At 36.2% G+C, this 19,775-nt stretch overlaps 4 protein-coding genes and 1 pseudogene across 6 annotated transcripts; 4 read left to right on the top strand and 1 right to left on the bottom strand.

The window, feature by feature from the left end:
• Positions 1–803: 803 nt before the first annotated feature.
• LOC147919717 (uncharacterized) lies at positions 804–3,591 on the top strand. The gene is made up of 4 exons (XM_087504073.1): positions 804–809; positions 902–1,065; positions 1,158–1,823; positions 3,303–3,591. Exons 1-4 carry the CDS (start codon positions 804–806, stop codon positions 3,589–3,591), a joined length of 1,125 nt encoding a protein of 374 aa, XP_087360199.1.
• Positions 2,009–3,263, top strand: LOC147919718 (uncharacterized; annotated as a pseudogene).
• A 5,202-nt stretch (positions 3,592–8,793) lies between the features above and the next one.
• LOC147919716 (uncharacterized) lies at positions 8,794–10,074 on the top strand. Its single transcript, XM_087504072.1, has one exon. The coding sequence runs from the start codon at positions 8,794–8,796 to the stop codon at positions 10,072–10,074; it is 1,281 nt and encodes a 426-aa protein (XP_087360198.1).
• Positions 10,075–11,825: 1,751 nt separating this feature from the next.
• LOC104771707 (transcription termination factor MTEF18, mitochondrial-like) lies at positions 11,826–16,994 on the top strand. 3 transcript variants are annotated; one of them, XM_010496278.3, is made up of 7 exons: positions 11,826–12,066; positions 12,173–13,933; positions 14,048–14,367; positions 14,741–15,123; positions 15,203–15,307; positions 15,388–16,450; positions 16,552–16,994. In XM_010496278.3, exon 2 carries the CDS (start codon positions 12,179–12,181, stop codon positions 13,922–13,924), a length of 1,746 nt encoding a protein of 581 aa, XP_010494580.1. In that variant the 5' UTR covers positions 11,826–12,066; positions 12,173–12,178; the 3' UTR covers positions 13,925–13,933; positions 14,048–14,367; positions 14,741–15,123; positions 15,203–15,307; positions 15,388–16,450; positions 16,552–16,994. The 3 variants fall into 3 exon arrangements, with proteins under 3 accessions (XP_010494580.1, XP_010494579.1, XP_010494581.1); XM_010496277.3 differs by having other exon boundaries at positions 14,020–14,367; XM_010496279.3 differs by having other exon boundaries at positions 11,929–12,066; positions 14,159–14,367.
• Positions 14,625–17,400, bottom strand: LOC104771708 (regulatory protein NPR3). The gene is made up of 4 exons (XM_010496281.2): positions 16,226–17,400; positions 15,375–16,122; positions 15,098–15,298; positions 14,625–15,013 (listed from the first exon to the last, which is right to left on the bottom strand). The coding sequence occupies exons 1-4, from the start codon at positions 16,757–16,759 to the stop codon at positions 14,757–14,759; spliced, it is 1,740 nt and encodes a 579-aa protein (XP_010494583.1). The 5' UTR covers positions 16,760–17,400; the 3' UTR covers positions 14,625–14,756.
• Positions 17,401–19,775: the final 2,375 nt, after the last annotated feature.

Here is a 19,775-nt window from a genome sequence, read left to right as displayed (position 1 = left end):
AATTTATTGTGAATTTGTTATTCTAGCTTTTGACTTTCCTTAGACACAATTTCAAAAACATAACATATGTTTCAGATTTGTGTAATGCTACTTAGCTTATCAAAGATTATACATTTTGAAACATAGAAAATATCAAGTAAACTTATAGTAAAACATGTGTTTAAAGTGGGTATAGTTAAATGGGTTCAATATGTTAAATAGAGTAATGTATATTTAAGTGGGTATAGTTAAATGTGTTTCAAATATATATTAGTTTATATATTAGATTTTGCTTTTTCTTATGATTCACTTTTATTTTCATGTTCGTGTAGCTGTTACTTGGAAAGTAAAATTTCAAATCTTACTGTTTTGTATTATTCACCTAATTTAATGTGTTTTCCTGTTCGTGTAGTGTTTTCTTGGGAACCAACATTCGAATCTCACCAAGCTTCGGTTATTGTTGGTTCACCTTTAAAAAAGGGTATAATATTTTACTATTTTGAATGATGATTTACATTAGTTTCTTTTGTCATGATCTCAAAATTATATTGGTTGCAAGCCAGAGATTATATATTACTATATTTTACTATATATTAGTTTCACTACAGATCTATAGATTAATTGTATTTACCTGTTTCTATGGTTGTTTCATATATAATAATATAATAATAATTATTATTTGATCTAGGTATTGTGGAGCACATTAAACGATACAAGAATTTGATACTAAATAATATCATGTATTATTTCAGGTGTTTGCATGAGAAATGGTAAGTGCACTAAATTTTTTCCAAAACCATTCATAGAAAATACTATCGTCGACGATGCTGGTTATCCAATATACAAACGGAGGAAAAACGGGAGATTCGTGCATAAAAAAGGTTTTGATTGTGATAACAGCTTTGTTATTCCGTATAACCAGGAATTGTCTATTCGTTATCGTGCTCATATTAATGTTGAGTGGTGTAATCAGTCACGTTCAGTGAAATATCTTTTCAAGTACATTACCAAAGGGCCGGATTATATTAGAGCTAACGTAGGAGAGGAAGACGATCAGAATGAAATCAAGAAATACTTTAACTGCAGGTGTGCCTATTTATTTAACACATATGTCTAATTGAAAATATGTGTAATCCCTAATAATTTAATATTTATTAATAGTATTATTCTTTTATTAGATATGTCTCCGCATGTGAAGCAACTTGGCGAATATTGGCTTTTCCGATTTGCTATCGTACTACTCCCGTTGAGAAACTTCCGTTTCATCTTCCTGGACAGGAATTGGTAGTTTACAATGAAGATGATCCTATTGCAGATATACTGAAGCGTTCAGCCAGAAGATCTAAACTGTTGGCCTGGATGGAATGCAATAAAAAACATCCGGAAGGTAGAAGTCTCACTTATGCTGAATTTCCAAATATGTTTGTGTGGATTAATAGTAAAAAAATCTGGCAACGAAGATCTGAAAGAAAAAAAAGTTTTGCAATAGGTAGAATTACATATGTACCACCTTCGATAGGCCCGGCGTACTACTTGAGAGTTTTACTTAATACAGTTCCAGGGGCCACAAGTTTTGATTTTTTAAAAACGGTAAAAGGTAAACTGTACAAAGAATTTAAAGATGCATGCTTTGCATTGGGATTATTGGATGACGACAAAGAATATATTCTAGCTATAAAAGAGGCAAGTGTGTGGTGTTTTGAGCCGTTTCCAAGGAAGTTGTTTGTCATACTATTGCTTTCGAAAAGTGTTTCAATGCCTCTCGATCTCTGGCTCGCTACAAAAGACATATTGTGCGAAGATATTTTGTATTTGCAAAGGAACCGTACGAACAACCACAATAAGTATTTAGTGTTTAAAATATAAATAAATATAATAGTATTTTTAAAATTTATTGATCTACACTAACGTATGCGATTATTATTCTGATCATAAATATGTCAACTAAAAAAAAATTATCCCTAATGCAGGTCTAATGTTAAGTCAGGAACAAATAACAAACTTATGCTTAGCTGAGATTGAAATAATTATGCGGGCCAACGGAAGCTCTCTGACAACTATTGTGAATATGCCTAAACCAGACCAATCTGTGATGGATAATAATGAGAATAGGCTTCTGCTAGATGAGAGAAACTACAACCGTGATGAACAAAGAGAGAATTTAGACAAGTGGTTACGTATGTCGACCGATGAGCAATGAAGTGTCTACCTAGAAATTATTGAAGCTGTGAATTGTAACAAGGGAGGTATGTTTTTTGTTCATGGATTTGGTGGTACCGGAAAAACATTCTTGTGGAGTATTCTTGGCGCTGATATTCGATCTAGGGGTGATATTGTTCTTAATGTTGCATCGAGTGGTATAGCTGCTTTACTTATGGAAGGTGGTAGGACAGCTCATTCTAGATTTGGTATACCCATCCATGTGGACGAATTTACAATATGTTCGATAGATGGTAAATCACATGTTGCCGAGTTAATTAGAGAAGCAAAGCTCATTATATGGGATGAGGCTCTGATGATGAACAAATTTTGTTTCGAAACCTTGGATAGGAGTATGCGAGATATTATGAAGTGTGATCAGATTAGGTAAAGTTTTTGTTTTAGGGGGTGATTTTAGACAAATTTTACCGGTTGTGCCAGAGGCTGGGAGAGTTGGGAAAGTTTTAGCCTCTATAAACTCATCATTGCTTTGGGATAGTTGTAAAGTACTTCGGCTTACACAAAACATGAGGCTTTGCAAGGCGAAAAATAGTCAGGATGCAGATGCTCTCTCCACGTTTTCAAAATGGCTACTCGATATTGGGGATGGCAAGATCAACGAGCCTAACAATGGTGAGGTAGAAATAAAAATACCCGAGGATTTATTAATTGTTGCATGTGACAATCCTATACAAGCAATTGTTAAACAGATATACGGTCCATCATTTGCAGCAAGGACCGATGCAAAATTCTTTTGCGAAAGAGCTATTCTTAGTCCAAGAAATGATGACGTCGATAAAATAAATCAATATATGCTCTCTCAACTTCCAGGTAAATTAACAGTGCAACTTTTTAAAAAATAATTTTTTTGCAAACAAAATTCAATATAAACAGTTTCTTATTTGAATTTTATTATATCCAGGGGAAGAAAGACAGTATTTGAGTTCAGACAGCATCGAGACTTCCGATACAAGTGCATACGACGATATGATCTACACTCAGGAATTCTTAAACAGTATTCACATTTCTGGATTACCTAACCATGTTCTGACTCTAAAAAAGGGAGCACCTATCATGTTGCTTAGGAATATTGATCCTAAGGGAGGTTTATGCAATGGTACGAGATTGATTGTCACACAAATGGCTAATCATGTTATTGAAGCAAGGATTGTAACAGGTAAAAGAAACGTCAACGACAAAGTTCTTATCCCTAGGATGTTTGTGACGCCACCGGATGCAAAGTTTCCCTTTCGTATGAGGCGTCGTCGGTTTCCTGTTGCTCTTGCATTTGCGATCACTATAAACAAAAGCCAAGGACAGACGTTGGAACATGTTGGATTGTATCTACCCAAGCCCGTATTTACACATGGACAACTATACGTTGCATTTTCCAGAGTGACAAGCAGAAAATGATTGAAGATTTTGATTACAGATGAAGAAGGGAAATGTCAGAAGAAAACCCTTAATGTGGTTTTCAAAGAAGTCTTTGAAAATATATGATTTTCTTTTAAGCATCTAATATCTACTATAACGTTTCATTCCATAATATTGTCATCTGATTCTCAGTTTTTTCCCCTTAATGATATTACCTTTTAAAATATCAATATACAAGTGTTAAGTTTTTAAAAATGAGTACGTAAAAACATCTTAATATCCAAGTGTTAAGTTTTGAAAATTGAGTACGTATAAACATCTTAAACACGTTAACATAAATTATATTTTCTACATACAAATGTGATAAACCTTATATTAAAACTGTGTTTATTTATAAAATATTATAATTTAAAATAATCAGACTAAAGTGAGAAACTACAAAGATTGAGACGCAACGTTTAGTCGTGACTCTTTGTATTCTTACAAATCAAAAATCCCCTTTTTGTTTTCGATAACATAGAAGAATCCAGCAAAACCTAAATTGAGAAAATCATGAAATTCGATTATATTGCTGATCTGGTTCGCGAAAGAACTAATTGGTGTATCAACGTCAAGGTCTTACACTCTTGGACAGTCAGAGAGTTCTTCAAAAAACGAGTTCTGCTCCTTGTGGATCAAAAGGTTAGAGTCATTATCTGAATGATTTTTACTTAAATTTCGAGTTCTAACAGTTGTTGTATATAAGACTTCTTACAAAATTTTTGTTAAACTGTGAAGGGTGACACAATTGAAGCTCCTTATTTGAACGATACACTCGCTAACCTCCCGAAATATATATATGATGGTGAGTGGTGCAATATTAGAAATTTCAAAGTGATCTATCCAACCCTGGAGGATAGGAATACTCATCACCCCTATCAGATTAAATTTACGGGTCAAACCACAATGACGCTGCTCGAATCATTGAGTTCTAAGAATTACTTTAGGTTCGAGGATTTGGATGACATAAAACATGGAAGAATAGATCATCCTATCACTTTCGGTATGAATTTCTTTAATTGATTATATTAGTTTGAAACAATCCGTCTATATAGTTAATTGGTATCTTTGTGTTTGAAAAACTAGATTCTTAATTTTAGGATTTATGAAACTTTGTGTATTGGTCCTTCACATAAAAAAGGAAGAATAACACTTTACCAATAATAGATTAGCAACACTTTGAAAACCTATATTCTCTATTTTCCCAAATTAGATGTTTGTGCGTGTATAATGGATGTGGAAGATAGAAGAAGGCCTGCGAGTATCATTGATATTAATGAAGTTGTTCTCATATTGTTGAATGGCAGGTACAAGATATTTACTTTGCCTTTATGATTGTTACAATTTAAAGTAGTTATTGTCAACATTTTAATTGAGTTGATAAACATGTAGGTGTGAGACTGTGAAGTGCTGTCTCAAAGACAACCATGCTACTGAATTCAGGACCATATGGCAATCAAGCGGGTGCCATCTCATATACAAATCCGAATCTGTGTTCTGTGTAATGCGGTTTATGAGGGTTGGAGAATATGAAGGTATGTAACATAAGTTTTAATTATCATAAGGTAGTCAATAAAATTACCTAAAATTCTAAATGTCCATAGGTTCACCATGTCTTGAAAATACCTTGGACTCTTCGAAGATCTTCATAAAACCAGAGTACAAAGGACTGGAGCATCATCAGGCTATGTAAGATGTAATTATGTTTATGAAATCAAGTTCTGTATGATGTTAAACTCAAATTTCTTAAAACAATATATATATATATATATATATATATATATATATATATATATATATATTTGCAGGACTGAATTTGCTGGGCGTTATTATATAAAACATGTGATGAACCAACAAAGTTAAAGCTCAGCAACTCAAATGTGAAGAATGGGATGTTGGCTGTCTTTTTTTTTCTTTTTGAATGACTCTATATTTTAGTTTTTGTATTAACCGCTACTCAAATCCAACTTTCCGTTACTCTAAACTTTATTTTGTAATTAAGATAATACATTCTAATATCAAACTTTTGGAAATTACTTACGCTCTTACAAAATTTGGTATTACTTATTGAATCTCAATATCTGTTTACTACAGTTTAGTAGTTTATTTAAAAGACTCAATTAATAATTCACATTCAGAATATTATTTTTCTTTAGTGAAATAAATCTTTTACTATATATGCAAATACAAAAATGTATTTATAATCAAATAAAACATTATAAACTTTAAAAAATTAGTTCAAAAAAATAGCATATCATAAAGTAACAAAACAGTTATTATTAAAATCTTAATACCGCGCTTTAGGCGCGGATACCTTCCTAGTTTTGGTTTATTATATAATTAATTAATGCATTAAGATTTAGGATTGGTGTCCACGTTTAGGTTAATTCTAAGCTGTATCATGGCCTATATAAATACAGGTCTTATGGTAATGGAAAACCAAGCTCCAACAATTAACCTAATTCTCAAAGAGTGAGTTGGGTTAGAGCGAAGTTTTGCCTAAATCATTCCAGTCTTTTACGTTTATCAAAGATTCTAATTACGGGTTAGAAGACAATAACTTTGACTTGTAATAATTTGGTATCAGAACTGATCGATTCGCTGGGAGGGTTCGATAAGATAGCGATAGGGATCAATATTAACAACAAATACACAATATCAACATAAAGAATTAGAAACTTTGTGCGTGTGCTGCGGTGATGTTGTGTTGATTTGGATAAAAATAAAGATGTTTCGTTAGGCTAGGTGGTTTTCATATATTGTTTAATTTACAACGTAACGTAACAATGTATGTATGCGAATCTAGAGAGTAAATGGGTAGGGCATTGGACAATTTCTCAGATATGACGATGTGTTTATGCGGCAGAAATGAGCGAATATACTTGATTATTGCAGTTTTGGTTTTTGTTATTTAGACATTACAAAAATTAGCATTCAAGGCGATTTTCTCTCCCAGGCACACTCCTCGAGGAGCCATGAGGAAGTCTATTATCCAGATCTCACCCACCTCTTCCCATCAATAACCGCTGACCTCTCTTGTTATCCGTTGGTCCAACGTTAGACTGAAGCAGTTTTTCAAACTTTCTCAGCCAAAACCCTAGATCTGCAAGCTTCATCAAATCAAGTCCCTTAATCTGGTTTATGTTTCTCTTTGAGATAATCTGAATGCTTTGCTCGTATACCGCATTTACTCTGTTCCAACCGTCTTACAAACCTTTTTAAAGCCATCCTTAAAGCCAACACCTCAATTTTCTTCTCGCCAATCGTTCCCCTTCGTATCACCATACTCAGCAGCACTCTCACCATGGTAAACTGCATACCAAACCACCTGAAAGGCAAAGAGATCCAAGGAGGTCACTCTCCACCACCCCGCAAGAGAATCAGAGCCCCTGAGCTCGATACCTCAGATCTAATCCAAGAGAACGCCCTCACACTCATTGGTCGACTCACAAACCCAGCCATCCAACGTATGTGGGCTCTTTTCCCTTTTTTGTTAAATCGTTGGAACCTACATGGCAAAGCAGCAGGTGCAGATCTAGGCCAAGGGATCTTCCAGTTCACCTTTGAAACCGAGGAGGATATACTACAAGTGCTAGCAAACCGACCCTATCACTTTGATCACTGGATGATCATACTTCAACGCTGGGAACCTGTTATCTCTCTGTCCTTCTCATCCCAGATCCCCTTCTGGCTCGAGATCCAAGGCCTACCAAAACACTACTGGAAGAAGGAAATGGTGTTCTCCATAGGGGAAGCTCTCGGAGAGATCCTAGATTGGAACATTACTCCCTCATCGGTCCTTATCCAACTTCTCATAAATGAGACTATCATCGAATTCACAGTAGGAAGCGAAGCTCTAATCACCTTGGAATACAAAAATCTCAAGAACCATTGTTCGCACTATCATCGTCTTACGCATGATAAAGCAGCCTGTCCAGGATTACTGGACCAAAGAGAAGAGCCAAAACTTTCAACAAAATATAACTTACCGGCGAACTCGCAGCAGTCAATATCCAGGAACTACTATACTCCCCAGGACCACTTCCTTCCACCATGCGAGAATCCCCAGATAACTGGAAACTCCTCTCACCACTGCTTTAACCAGTTCCCAAAGACCAGGAGTTACAAAGATCGAAGCTCCAACCACAGAGGTATCATCTCCCCAAGACATTACACTCGCTTTTCGAAGGAAAGTAGGGAGAGATCATTTAGAACAAAATCACCAGACAGACACGCTCCCAGTCGTGAGGGAAGGTCTCACCATTCTGGCCATCATCGATCCTTTGAGCATACAACACGTAATCTGCAGTGGAGAGAAAAACCAAGATCAGCTACAGGCCTAAACGATGAAACCTCTGTTTCGTCTAGAACAAGAAGACCCCCTTTGGAGAGAAACATATTAAGTCCTGACCCCCATACCTCTACTTCGATCCGGAATAAGGACACATGAGACAAAAATCAGCCTACCGCCCTACCACAACCGGAAGCAGTACAACAAACTAAGGAACAAATTTTAGAGGAGCTCCAAGAAGTCACCGTCCAGTATATCTCGTGCCCAAACCTGGTTGAAAGTGCTGCTAGAAGACTTCGTGTCCTACATAGTGACCAAGAAAACATGATGGAGGAAACTGGTAATTCCATCCTAGCATCCAACCAGAAAACTAAATCTCTGTTGGCATCGTCTCCTAATGATCTCCTGGCTGATGAAAACCACATACCCACCCTCTCAAGTGCTCTTGTTCCACTGCAAAGGACCATAGGAGAACCTAGCAAAAGAGGTCGAGGTCGTCCTCCAAATAAAAAACAGACAGGAAAAACAAGCCAACCTCTACGTGGAGTAAAATCACAAAAGAGGATCTTTACCCAAGGATCCCCTAGGAAATCACCCAGTCACACTTCCACATCCTCTAAAGCAGGTGCTTCAAAGTCCAACAAAAAGAAAACCTCTTCACAGCCAGTTGGTGTAACCAAGGATAGAGCCCAAACTCTAGGAATTCTTCCAACGAATCACCCACCCTCCTCTAGTCCACCTTGAATCTCCCTGATCCCTGCCAGTAAGAAAAAGAAGGCGGATTTTCAGAAACCGCCAACCCCTCTTCCTTAAGATTGGTGAGCTGGAACTGTTGTGGGCTGGGGAACCCCATAACAGTCCAAAGACTCCGGGAAATAAGGAAAAAGATATTCCCAGATGTATTATTTCTTATGGAAACTAAAAACTCACCCGATTCAGTTCTTCAAACCCTGCTATGGCTTGACTACCCCCATCATCATCGGGTTCCCCCTGAATCTCTAGCTGCGGGTGGTCTTGCTCTTTTCTGGAAATCGAGTGTAGAATTAGAAATCATCAAATCTAGTCATCACTTTGTAGATACAAAGATTAAAGCAAAAGGACGATATTTTTTCTCTACTTTCCTGTATGGTGAACCGGATCAATCAAAGCGACATCAAGCTTGGCTTCAACTCCAAGAATATGCTCTGGACAGAACAGGACCTTGGTTCATTACTGGGGATTTCAATGAGATCATTGGAAATGATGAAAAGTCAGGAGGCCCTATGAGACCTGAAAGCTCTTTCACGGATCTACGCTCCTTTATGTCAGCGTGCGACCTATATGACCTGAAACACTCTGGCAATTTCCTCTCATGGAGAGGTCAGAGACACTCGCACCTGGTCAAATGCAGTCTGGATAGAGCAATGGCGAACAGTGATTGGATCCTAGCTTATCCCTCGGGTAAAAGTGAATACCTGCGTTTTGAAGAATCCGACCATAGGCCCCTGGTATCTTCCTTTGATCCTGTCAAACGACACCACAAGAGTCTATTCCGCTATGACAGGCGACTCAGGGATAATCCAGAAATTAGCCATATTGCCTCTGAGGCATGGAACCTTGAACCTGCGGCCCCCATTGACCATCGGTTACATCTATGTAGGCTAGCAAAAATCCAATGGATTAAACTACAACACCAAAACAGTCAACAGGAAATCTCCTCTCTTCAAGATCAACTGGAGGAAGCTATGTGTGATGATACTGCGTGCCAAACCACCATTGAATCTGTCAATCAGAAATTGCTTTTAGCCTATAAAAGAGAAGAAGAGTATTGGAAACAACGCAGCAGGCAACTCTGGCTCACCCTAGGAGATAAAAACTCTAGATATTTTCATGCAGCTACAAAAAACAGGAAAGCTCTGAATAATATATCCGTCTTAGAATCAAGTTTAGGATCAAAAGTCTATGAGGAAAATGAGATAGTGAGAGTAAACTCTGAATATTACCAGGATATCTTCACCTCGCATGAAGGAGAAAGGACTGCAGTGGTAAAAGAAGCCTTAACTCCGTGTGTCTCCCCTGAAATGAATGAGATGCTGATCTCCATGCCAACCCCCTCAAAATCAAACAGGCTTGCTTCTCGATACACCCTGACAAAGCACCAGGGCCGGATGGTTTCTCAGCCAGCTTCTTCCAAACGAACTGGTCTTCAGTAGGTGATGCAATCATTGCAGAGATCCAGGCTTTCTTCATCTCTTGTTCCCTGCCAACAAATATCAACCATACCCATGTCAGACCCAAATTCCAATGTGGCTAAAACAATTGAGGATTATAGACCAATAGCTTTATGCTCAGTTTACTACAAAATCATTGCAAAACTGTTGGCAAAAAGACTACAACCTGTCCTGCATTGTTGTATCTCAGAAAATCAATCAGCATTTGTACCGCAAAGAGCCATAGCGGATAATGTCCTCATCACTCATGAATCCCTAAACTATCTGAAGACTTCCGGAACTCAAAAGCGATGCTTCATGGCTGTGAAAACAGACATGAGTAAAGCCTATGATAGGTTAGAGTGGGACTTCATAAAAGCTGCGTTGTTACAATTGGGCTTTCACAATACTTGGGTAAACTGGATTATGCAATGTGTCTCCACTGTGTCTTACTCCTTCCTCATCAATGGACAAGCAAAAGAACTAGTCCAACTCCAGCGTGGAATCAGACAAGGTGACCCATTATCCCCCTATATCTTCATTATCTGCAGCGAAGTTCTATCAGGACTTTGTTTAAAATCTCAACACCAAGGAAAGTTACAAGGATTGCGAGTATCAAAAGGAAGTCCCAGAGTGAATCACTTACTTTTCGCCGATAATACCATGTTTTTTATACGCTCTGACTCCAGTAGCTGCCAAACCCTCAGATGGATCCTGCAAAGGTATGAATCAGCCTCGGGACAGAAGATTAACCAAGCTAAATCCTCCATCACCTTCTCCTCAAACCCCCCCCCCCAAGAGATTAAGGAATCAGCAAAAAGAATTCTTGAAATCCATAAAGAAGGAGGACAAGGCAAGTACTTGGGCTTACCAGAGCTATTTAGCAGGAAGAAAAAGGACCTCTTCTCTTCTATAGTGGATCGCATCAAACAGAGAGCTCTTAGTTGGTCCTCACGGTTCCTCTCCACAGCTGGGAAGCTAACAATGCTCAAATCAATATTGACAGCTATGCCAACCTATATCATGTCGTGTTTTCACCTCCCTGCATCTCTTTGCAAACGGATTCAATCCGCACTGACACGCTTCTGGTGGGACTCAAAAACAGAGATGAAAAAGATGTCTTGGGTGGCCTGGAAAAGAATAGCAAAACCGACAAAAACAGGAGGTTTAGGCCTTCGAGATATTAAACTGTTCAACAAGGCTCTATTGGTAAAGTTAAGTTGGCGAGTCCTCACTAACCCTAAGAGCCTAATTGCAAGAGTGCTAATAGGGAAATATTGCCCCTCACTACCTTTCCTGGAATCCTCGACCCCAACCTCAGCCTCTCATGGATGGAAAAGCATTTGCTTAGGCCAAAACCTCCTCAAGTCAAATCTTGGGGCTCTAATTGGTTTGGGAAAGAACACACCCCTGTGGAGAACCCCTTGGCTATCTCTCTCCTCACTAACAAGTCCAATGGGACCCCCAACTGAAGCTACGCAGAATCTTATAGTGGCTGACCTCATTATCCCTCACACAAATAAATGAAACACGGAAGTTATCAGAAATATTCTACCAATGTATGAGGATATGATTCTTAAGCTAAAACCAAGTGCAAGATGGGCAAAAGATACATGGGCCTGGATGTGATTGGCTTGCTCGTTACACTCCGATATATCTACATTCTACCAACAACAAAAGAAAATTGCACTTTATCGAAAGTACCCATGGATAATGCACTCTATAGAAATCAAATAGCAAATTTGAAGTAAATCATTCAACTAAATTATTGATCAACCACTGTGAGAAGATTTTAAGAACCAAAAAAAAACACACACATACATTTTGGTCAATATTAGTAAGAAAAGGAAGACTTCAGGGGCCTACTAGTAATTTATATCCTTCGGTCGCCTGAAAATCACAAACGGTACGGAAGGTTTAGGTTCTGAGCGATGGAACCTTACAAAATCAGGAGAAGATGGAGGATTCAATCGCTTTATAATCCGTAATTTTCTGGTAAATTTCAATTCTTTCGATGATTTGTTAAAGAAAGATCACTATTTTTCCTCTGGGTTTTAGGATTGGTGTGTTTGATACCTCTCTTTTACCTTAAATTTGTTAGGTTGCAATGATGTTTTCCAGATTCTTGAAAAAATTAGAAAGAATTGCTCAATTCAATATCTGCATTGCTCATAAAAACAAGGTTTCAAGGTCCAAACTTTATAATGTTTACAGTACAGTGAGATGTTATCAGAATGGTAGATTTGTCTGTTCTTCACGGCATTGGTCTCAATCACCAACAAGGGTTTTCGGGAATCGGGTTTCTAAAGCTATGAAGAACGAAGCTCAAAAAGCTCTCTTTGATTACTTGCATCATACGAGAACTCTTAGTTTTGTTGATGCAGAGCATATAAGTAAGAATTCCCCTCGTTTTGTTTTGAGTTTGTTGTCCAAGATTGATGATACTCGTAAAGAGGATATATCTCGTTCGTTGGCCAAGTTTCTAAGGTACAATCCCATCAACGAGTTTGAACCATTTTTCGAGAGTTTGGGTTTGCGTCCATTTGAGATTTCACGTTTCCTTCAGCGTGACTTGGTGCTTTTGAGTGATGACAGTGTCATGTTTGAGAACTTTCATGTTCTTTGTCATTATGGGATTCCCCGTGGCAAGATTGGTCGAATGTATAAAGAAGTAAGAGAGATTTTCGGATACGAGAATGGAGTTTTGGCTTCGAAACTTGAAGGTTATGAGAGATTGGTTCTTAGTAAGCCTGTAGTTATTAAGCTTGTTACGTGTTGCCCGTTGCTTCTTGTTGGTGGCATTGATAGTGAGTTTGTTTCTGTGGTGAATAAGTTGAAGGGGTTAAACATAGGATGTGACTGGCTTGCTCGTTATTTGTCTGATAGGAAAACATATAACTGGCGCCGGATTCTTGAAACAATGGAGCTTCTTGATAAGGTTGGGTTTAAAGAGGAAAAGTTGAGTAGTCTTTTGAAAGCATATCCAGATTTGGTGGGTGAAACTTCTGGCAATAAAGCTTATATTATGTTTGAAAAGTTCCATAAAGTTCTTGGACTTGAGATGAATGAAATCGATAAATTAGTGATAGACAATCCAGAGATGCTATTGGAGAAATCTGTTAAAAGAATTTTGGAGGCGTTGAAGTTCTTGAGATATATCAAAATGGAAAAGCAGTTTATCGTTAGTTTTTTACTGTGTCACATGAAGCTTATCTGTTCATCATCTCTGATAGGACCTAGAGCTGTTTGGAATAGATCAAAAATCGGAAGAGACGAGTTATGTCAGATTATAAAGGGAGAGCCTTTGAAATTGTTTAGTTTAGCTTCTAAAAGTAATAATAGTAGGATTGAACTTGGTTCACTGGACTCGAGGAATGCAGAGAAGACGGCATTCTTGTTGAAGCTAGGGTATGTAGAGAATTCTGATGAGTTGGTGAGGGCTCTGAAAAAGTTCCAAGGGAGGGGAGATGAGCTGCAGGAAAGATTTGATTGCTTTGTGAAAGCTGGTTTGGACTATAACGTTGTTACTCAGCTAGTTAAGCGGGCTCCTCATATACTTAACCGGCCGAAAGATATCATAAAAAAGAAGATCAATATGCTAACAGATTATTTGGGTTATCCAATTGAATCCTTGATAGAGTCCCCAACATATTTGTGTTATAGTGTGGAGAGAATACATCAGAGGTTCTCAATGTACATTTGGTTGAGGAAAATAGATGCAGTCATTCCGAGGCTGACACTAGGCACTATTGTTGGTATTTCTAATACCTTGTTTGTGTCATACTTTGTCCGTACCCACCCTGAAGGTCCAGCTACTTGGGAAAATATAAAGAAAGCATCATACCTGGAGTGAAGTTAACTGGTCAGTTCAATTATATAAATGTTATCTTCAATCTGATGCAGATGTCTGTTGATCTCTATAGCATTTTCTCATTGCTGTGCTCACAGTCAGTGACCTGAGTCTGGCATTTTTCAGTGCGGTGGGGAGGATCAGAGAATATGTCCATGCATATAAGTATTTCCGCCTTTGGAATTGTATGAAACTCTATCCATCAGTATAGTGATATTAATTCCAACAAATGGACAGGAAGGACTTGGAGAAAGCTGAAAGAACAGAGACTCTCCATAATGTTGATATGCTATATGCCATTTTGACGTATGATGCATCTTAAAAGGCTTTCTTTGTTGAAAGAGAGTATTGGTCAGACAAGCCCCGACCCTATACCAAAGAGATCAGCTAACATCTACATACTGGGACATACCTGTGACAGCTCTATTCAGAATGCATTATTACAGGTTTTTTGGAACAATGGTTTTGTCCTTTACTCTTAGCCACCATAGTCTTATCGCCTGTAACTATGCAAAGATGTCTATGACAAATGATCATGTTTTTTCCTGATTTTTTTGTGGAGTGTCTTAGTCTATTTTAAGTGTCAGGTATCTGAGAAGTTTTTGTAAATTACCTAAAATAGTATATATATCTTTGTATAGAAAACAAAAGATTGCATATGGTTAGAATGGTCTGGGTTAATCAGCACTCCTATTCTTACTGCTTTACATTTAACTATCTCTTTATTAAAACTGAACCTAAAGCATCTGTATATAAACTGACCCAAAAAGAAGAACCCTTTTAAGAAAGATATCTAATTACATTTAACTTATGGTGCAGATTCATGTTGCGTTCTTCAGATGTCTTTTATGGAAGAAGAAGGAGAAGATGAAGCAGAAAGACAAGAACGTGCAATCTTAGACTCTTTGTCTTTGCTATACGCCTTTTGCACATCATCCTTAAGCTCTCTATACCTCATTCTCTTCAATCTTCTTTCCTGTGTAGATCCCTTCTCGATACGTAAATCATCGAGGATGTCTTCGTCTATGTACTCATCCATGTACCTATCTAGAACCTCTGAGCCATATGGAAAAAATCTCCGACCAGTCTCAACTGCATATTGTAATGGTTAATGAAGTTAGTCAAGAGAAAATGAGCAGCAGAAGAAGAAGAAGAGTAAACTCACAAAAACCTAACCTGTTTTCATCAGAGCCTCCATACGGGTAAGAAGTCTTTTGGTTAGCATATGAGGTGTTTCGTTTAAATCAACCTGACTCAAGTTTCCCGTTAACCCATTCGAAGGCGGTGGCAGACCGGTGAACTCACTTGTACCTTCTACATTACCAATGTCCATAGCCACTTTAGCTTCCGTTGGAAAGAACAACTGAGCAAGTCCCACTGCAAAAGGTTGTGATGCTTTAACAAATATATATCGTAAAGATACAGAAGATTTTAACAACTTTTAGTCAATTACCTCTCTTTTCTAGGTACAACAGTCTCATTTGGAGATCTTCAGGCATAGATAGGGAACACATTGGTGTATCAAGAACCATAGGCTTCTTCCTGATTTCTCTTTCCAAGATGTCAATGCATAACCGTGCTTTACTAGATTCACGCCCTTTCGCCGTTTTTGTTTGGTAATCCTTTGGATTAGTCAGTCTTCTCAATATATTAACCGCACTGCGTCCATCAGATGTGAACTCAGATGCATTGGCGCCTTTTTCGATAAGCGATATAATGATCGATGGCTCTCTACGCATTGCAGCAAAATGAAGAACCGTGTAACCCCTAGAGTTTCTGTGATTTACATCACCCATACCAAGAGCAAGAATCTCAGCAACAACTTTTGGATCACTATACACCACTGAATAATGCAGACCATTGGCTTGATCTAGAGTAATATCTGACTCAGTTAAAAGAAGCTTCACAAGCTCAACATCATCTGAATCCAACGCCTTGAGAATTTTTCCAATTCTCCCAAGCAATTTCTCTGAAACCTTGCTCTCTCCTCCGTCTTGTGGAGACTTGAGTCGAATCTGTTTAATCTTCTCTGCTACTTCGAAAGGAACCTCTTTTTCGATACAGAACCTGTAAAGATCTGACCTCGCCACTCTCTCGATACACTGATCAAGTAAGTCAGTCAAGTTACAATTGAAAGCAACCATAAGAATGGGAAGAACATTCTCAACAAGGGTCTTCTCCACAAAGTTACAAAGCCGCCGCTGCAAACACACACACAAACATAAAGCACAAACCTTTAAGCTCTCATTGAGGTCTGTAAATCAAGAAACAAAGAGACACAGAGAAAAAAAAGATGATTTTTACCTGAAAAGATGAAACTAGCTCAGGCACTTGGAGAATAGATGAAGCATACATCAACTGAACAACAAAATCAATGGCGGGTCGACAAGAGTCATGAGCACAAACTGGATCAACACAAGTCGAAGCCTCCAAAGGAAATGGCTTTAATCTGCCAGTGTAGATATAACTCAACAAGTACAAGAAAGCATCATGACCAACAGCTCCATAAGGCAACATCTCTTTCAACTGGTACTTTGGTTTCTCAGTTTTCGAAATTTTCTTCTCTTTCTTGAACATTTCTTGGAAAAACTTACTTCTCGCAGCTAAAATGCATCTGTGAACACCAACAGGAACACCATCAACAATGACCTCCGCATCGCTGTAATCACAATCCGGATTACTAAGAAGCTGCTCAAGATTGGAGCTGAGTTTGCTTAGACTAACAACTTCAGGATTCGAAGCTGAGCTTGATGGGAATTGATTAGACCCAATAGAACCGTAAGAGAAATGAGAAGATGTGAAATTCAAAGATGATGATGGCTCAGTCAAAGTAGCCATTTTTTTCCCCTTCTGTTTTGCAGAATTACCAACCAAATCAAAAGCTCTGCTTTTGTTGTTGTTGCATGGAGGATCAAAGATCACACAAGTCTCAAGAAACAATAGCCCTAAATTCACATTTCTAATAGGGAAATAACCAAACCCAGAACCAAAAGGGTGAAAATTGTGAACTTGGAGGATTGAGTTAACAAACTATAAAAACAAAATCGAAGAAAAAGTTCGAATTTTTCAGACAGAACATTACTCTATATCAATGTCCTGACCTAAACAGAGAGTCAGAAGGAAAGGTGAAAACTTTGGAGAAAGAATCAAACAAAATTGGGAGAAACAAAAAAAAAAAAAAAAAAAAAAAAAAAAAAAAACCCTATAAGAATCTGAGGAAACGAAGGAATTAGAGACTGAGATCTGCACAATCGTAAAAAGATAAGATCAGAGGAGAAGGCAAAAGTTGGATGGAGGAAAGAACCAAAAAGGAAGTGATATATAAAAGATGATGAAATTGAGAACAAACAAGACACAACAGGTGCAACTGATGGTGAAAGAAAGAGACAGCTTCAATGTGAAGATGAGGAAGGAAGGAAACAAACTATATAATATACATACTAATCTCTTACATTATTATTAATAATGTGACTTTAAGCATTTAGATTAAAAACATGGTCTAATATATAAACAAAGACTTGAATATGAAAGTTGACAAATAGAAAACAAAGACTAGAAAGAAAAATACGTGTGTGGTGCCAAAGGTTCTCCGTGTATCATGACGCCACACACTAACATTTTCTACAATTTTTCTCTAATTTTAATATAGTTTTTGTTTTTTTTTTTAATGTAGAAAACACATTAAAGCTTAAATGTAGTTTAAGTTTTAAAATTTGTAACAAACAATTCGACACTTTCTATTTAAAAATGTTCGCTTTTTTATATATATAATTTTTTTCAGCCTTCGCTTTTTTTATAGAAGGCTTATTTTTCACAATAGTTAACTAGTATAATTTAAAGATAAAACAAAAGTGAACTTTTTATTGACAATTTTGGGATTTTGTCATAGATATATTTAAGAATTGTTTTGTATGATGTGAATGCATTTTTCGTTTTAATTGACCAATAAACTAGTGACTATATATGAAATCAAATCAGATCCACTCTACAATTTAAACTCCCAGAATCTTTGATTCTTATAAAATTATTGTTATATAATAATTTATGGTTGACATGTAGTTTTAAATAAATAGAGTTTAAGATTCTGAATTCACAAATTACCTGAAAAACATATATGATAAATCAAAGGTTCGCATGATAATAATATATTCACAGAAAATAACTTGTTTTCTATTAATTTAACGAAAACTAAAAAATTAGAAAAATTATTATTTGATTCACTGTGTTATACATGCTAACTATTCAAAAGTTTTAGCATAGTTTAATGATTTTATGCATTTTCGTAGATTATAAATTGTTTTTCTAAATAATTAAAAAATAAAAAACTTATTAGAAATGTTCTTTTTGAAATATTCCATTTCAGAAATACTTTTGTTTAGTTTTTTATTTTATTTTATTTTTACTATCTTTTATACAATTATAATATATTAAATTAATTTTAAAATTTAGTCATTTAATATATTAAAAAGGTATTTTTGAAAATAAATACCATAAAACATATTTTTTAAAAGTAATATAGAAAAAAGAAAATTTTTGAAAATGGAAAAAAAAAATAAAAAATACATGCTGTTAAAATTGAATAACCGAAAATATAAAATTTAGTGAAATTAGGAATTAGTAGTTTCTAAGATGGACTTTCAATATGCATGGGTCTACGGATCCCAATTTTTTTTGTTTATATAAAGAAAAAGGAATATAGGACTAATACTAATAAATAAAGTTCTAATGATTATGCTAATTGCCGTCACTAAACAGGCTTAAGTCAAGAAAAAGCCGTCACAATTGATGACGGAAGGAACTGACGCAAGCAAAAATGCGAACGGCATATGAATGATGTCGGCTTGTGGGTTGGATTTGCTGTGATATGGTTACGTATTAGACAACGTCACTTTTTCTTTTCGGGAAAAAAAAGCTAGATAAAATCCTGATTACTAATAGTTTATTTATTTTGTAGGTACGTAGTGTGGTCCGACTTTATTAAATTTCATAATAATATTGTGATGACCAAAGTCATTCTTTTATGTGGCCTATACTATAGTTCCAAATTTCAAGACATGTAATGTTTCTAAGATTGAATAGTATATGAAAGAGCGACAACTATTGAATTAGTTTATAAGAAAAGAAAGAAAATAATTTTCAGAGGGTAACTTAACGAAGTGGTTAAAACTTAAAACTCTCTAAAGCCATACTTTCTTTGTTCTTTAAAAATTGATGTTCGAGGATTTTCAGAAAAATTAAGAAGTAATGATTATTAACATTAAATACAATATTATTTTTTTACTAAAAATAATTATATATTTATAAACTAATGACTGATTAGATTTTCAAATTTTTTTAATGATTACTTCTTGAAATTCACAAAAGTTTAATATTGATTAACTAAAAATAGTAAAACATTAATTTTTGTAGAATAAAAAAATCACAAAATATCAATTTTTAAGGGACAGAGGGGCGCAAGGTTATGCCACAAACTGACAAAAACTAATCTGGCATGTTAGTTTTTAATCTGAATGCCATAAAAAATATGATATTCATAAATTACCCTTAATAAAATCAGAGACGAAATACAACTAGAACTAATGAGAAAAAATTAGACAACTGGTACAATATGATAATTAATACAATTAGTACAACTGAGATATAATATTATAATGAGTACAACTGATAGAGAATAGAACAATTGGTACAACTAATATATAAAAGTACAACTAGTACAAATGATATATACAGCGGGTACAACTGTTACCAAACCAACTATAATTCTAAACCCTCTAGTACCACCGAAGATTATGCACCATCAACCTTTCATTACTCTTCCTCACTACTTCCTCCGTCATCAACCCCCGATTTTAAC

This window comes from Camelina sativa, chromosome 20 (assembly GCF_030686135.1).
Source record: "Camelina sativa cultivar CO46 ecotype springtype chromosome 20, ASM3068613v1".
Lineage (NCBI taxonomy): Eukaryota > Viridiplantae > Streptophyta > Magnoliopsida > Brassicales > Brassicaceae > Camelina > Camelina sativa.
Note: the sequence above shows the minus strand (reverse complement) of the source record. Positions and strands in the feature narration are given on the sequence as shown.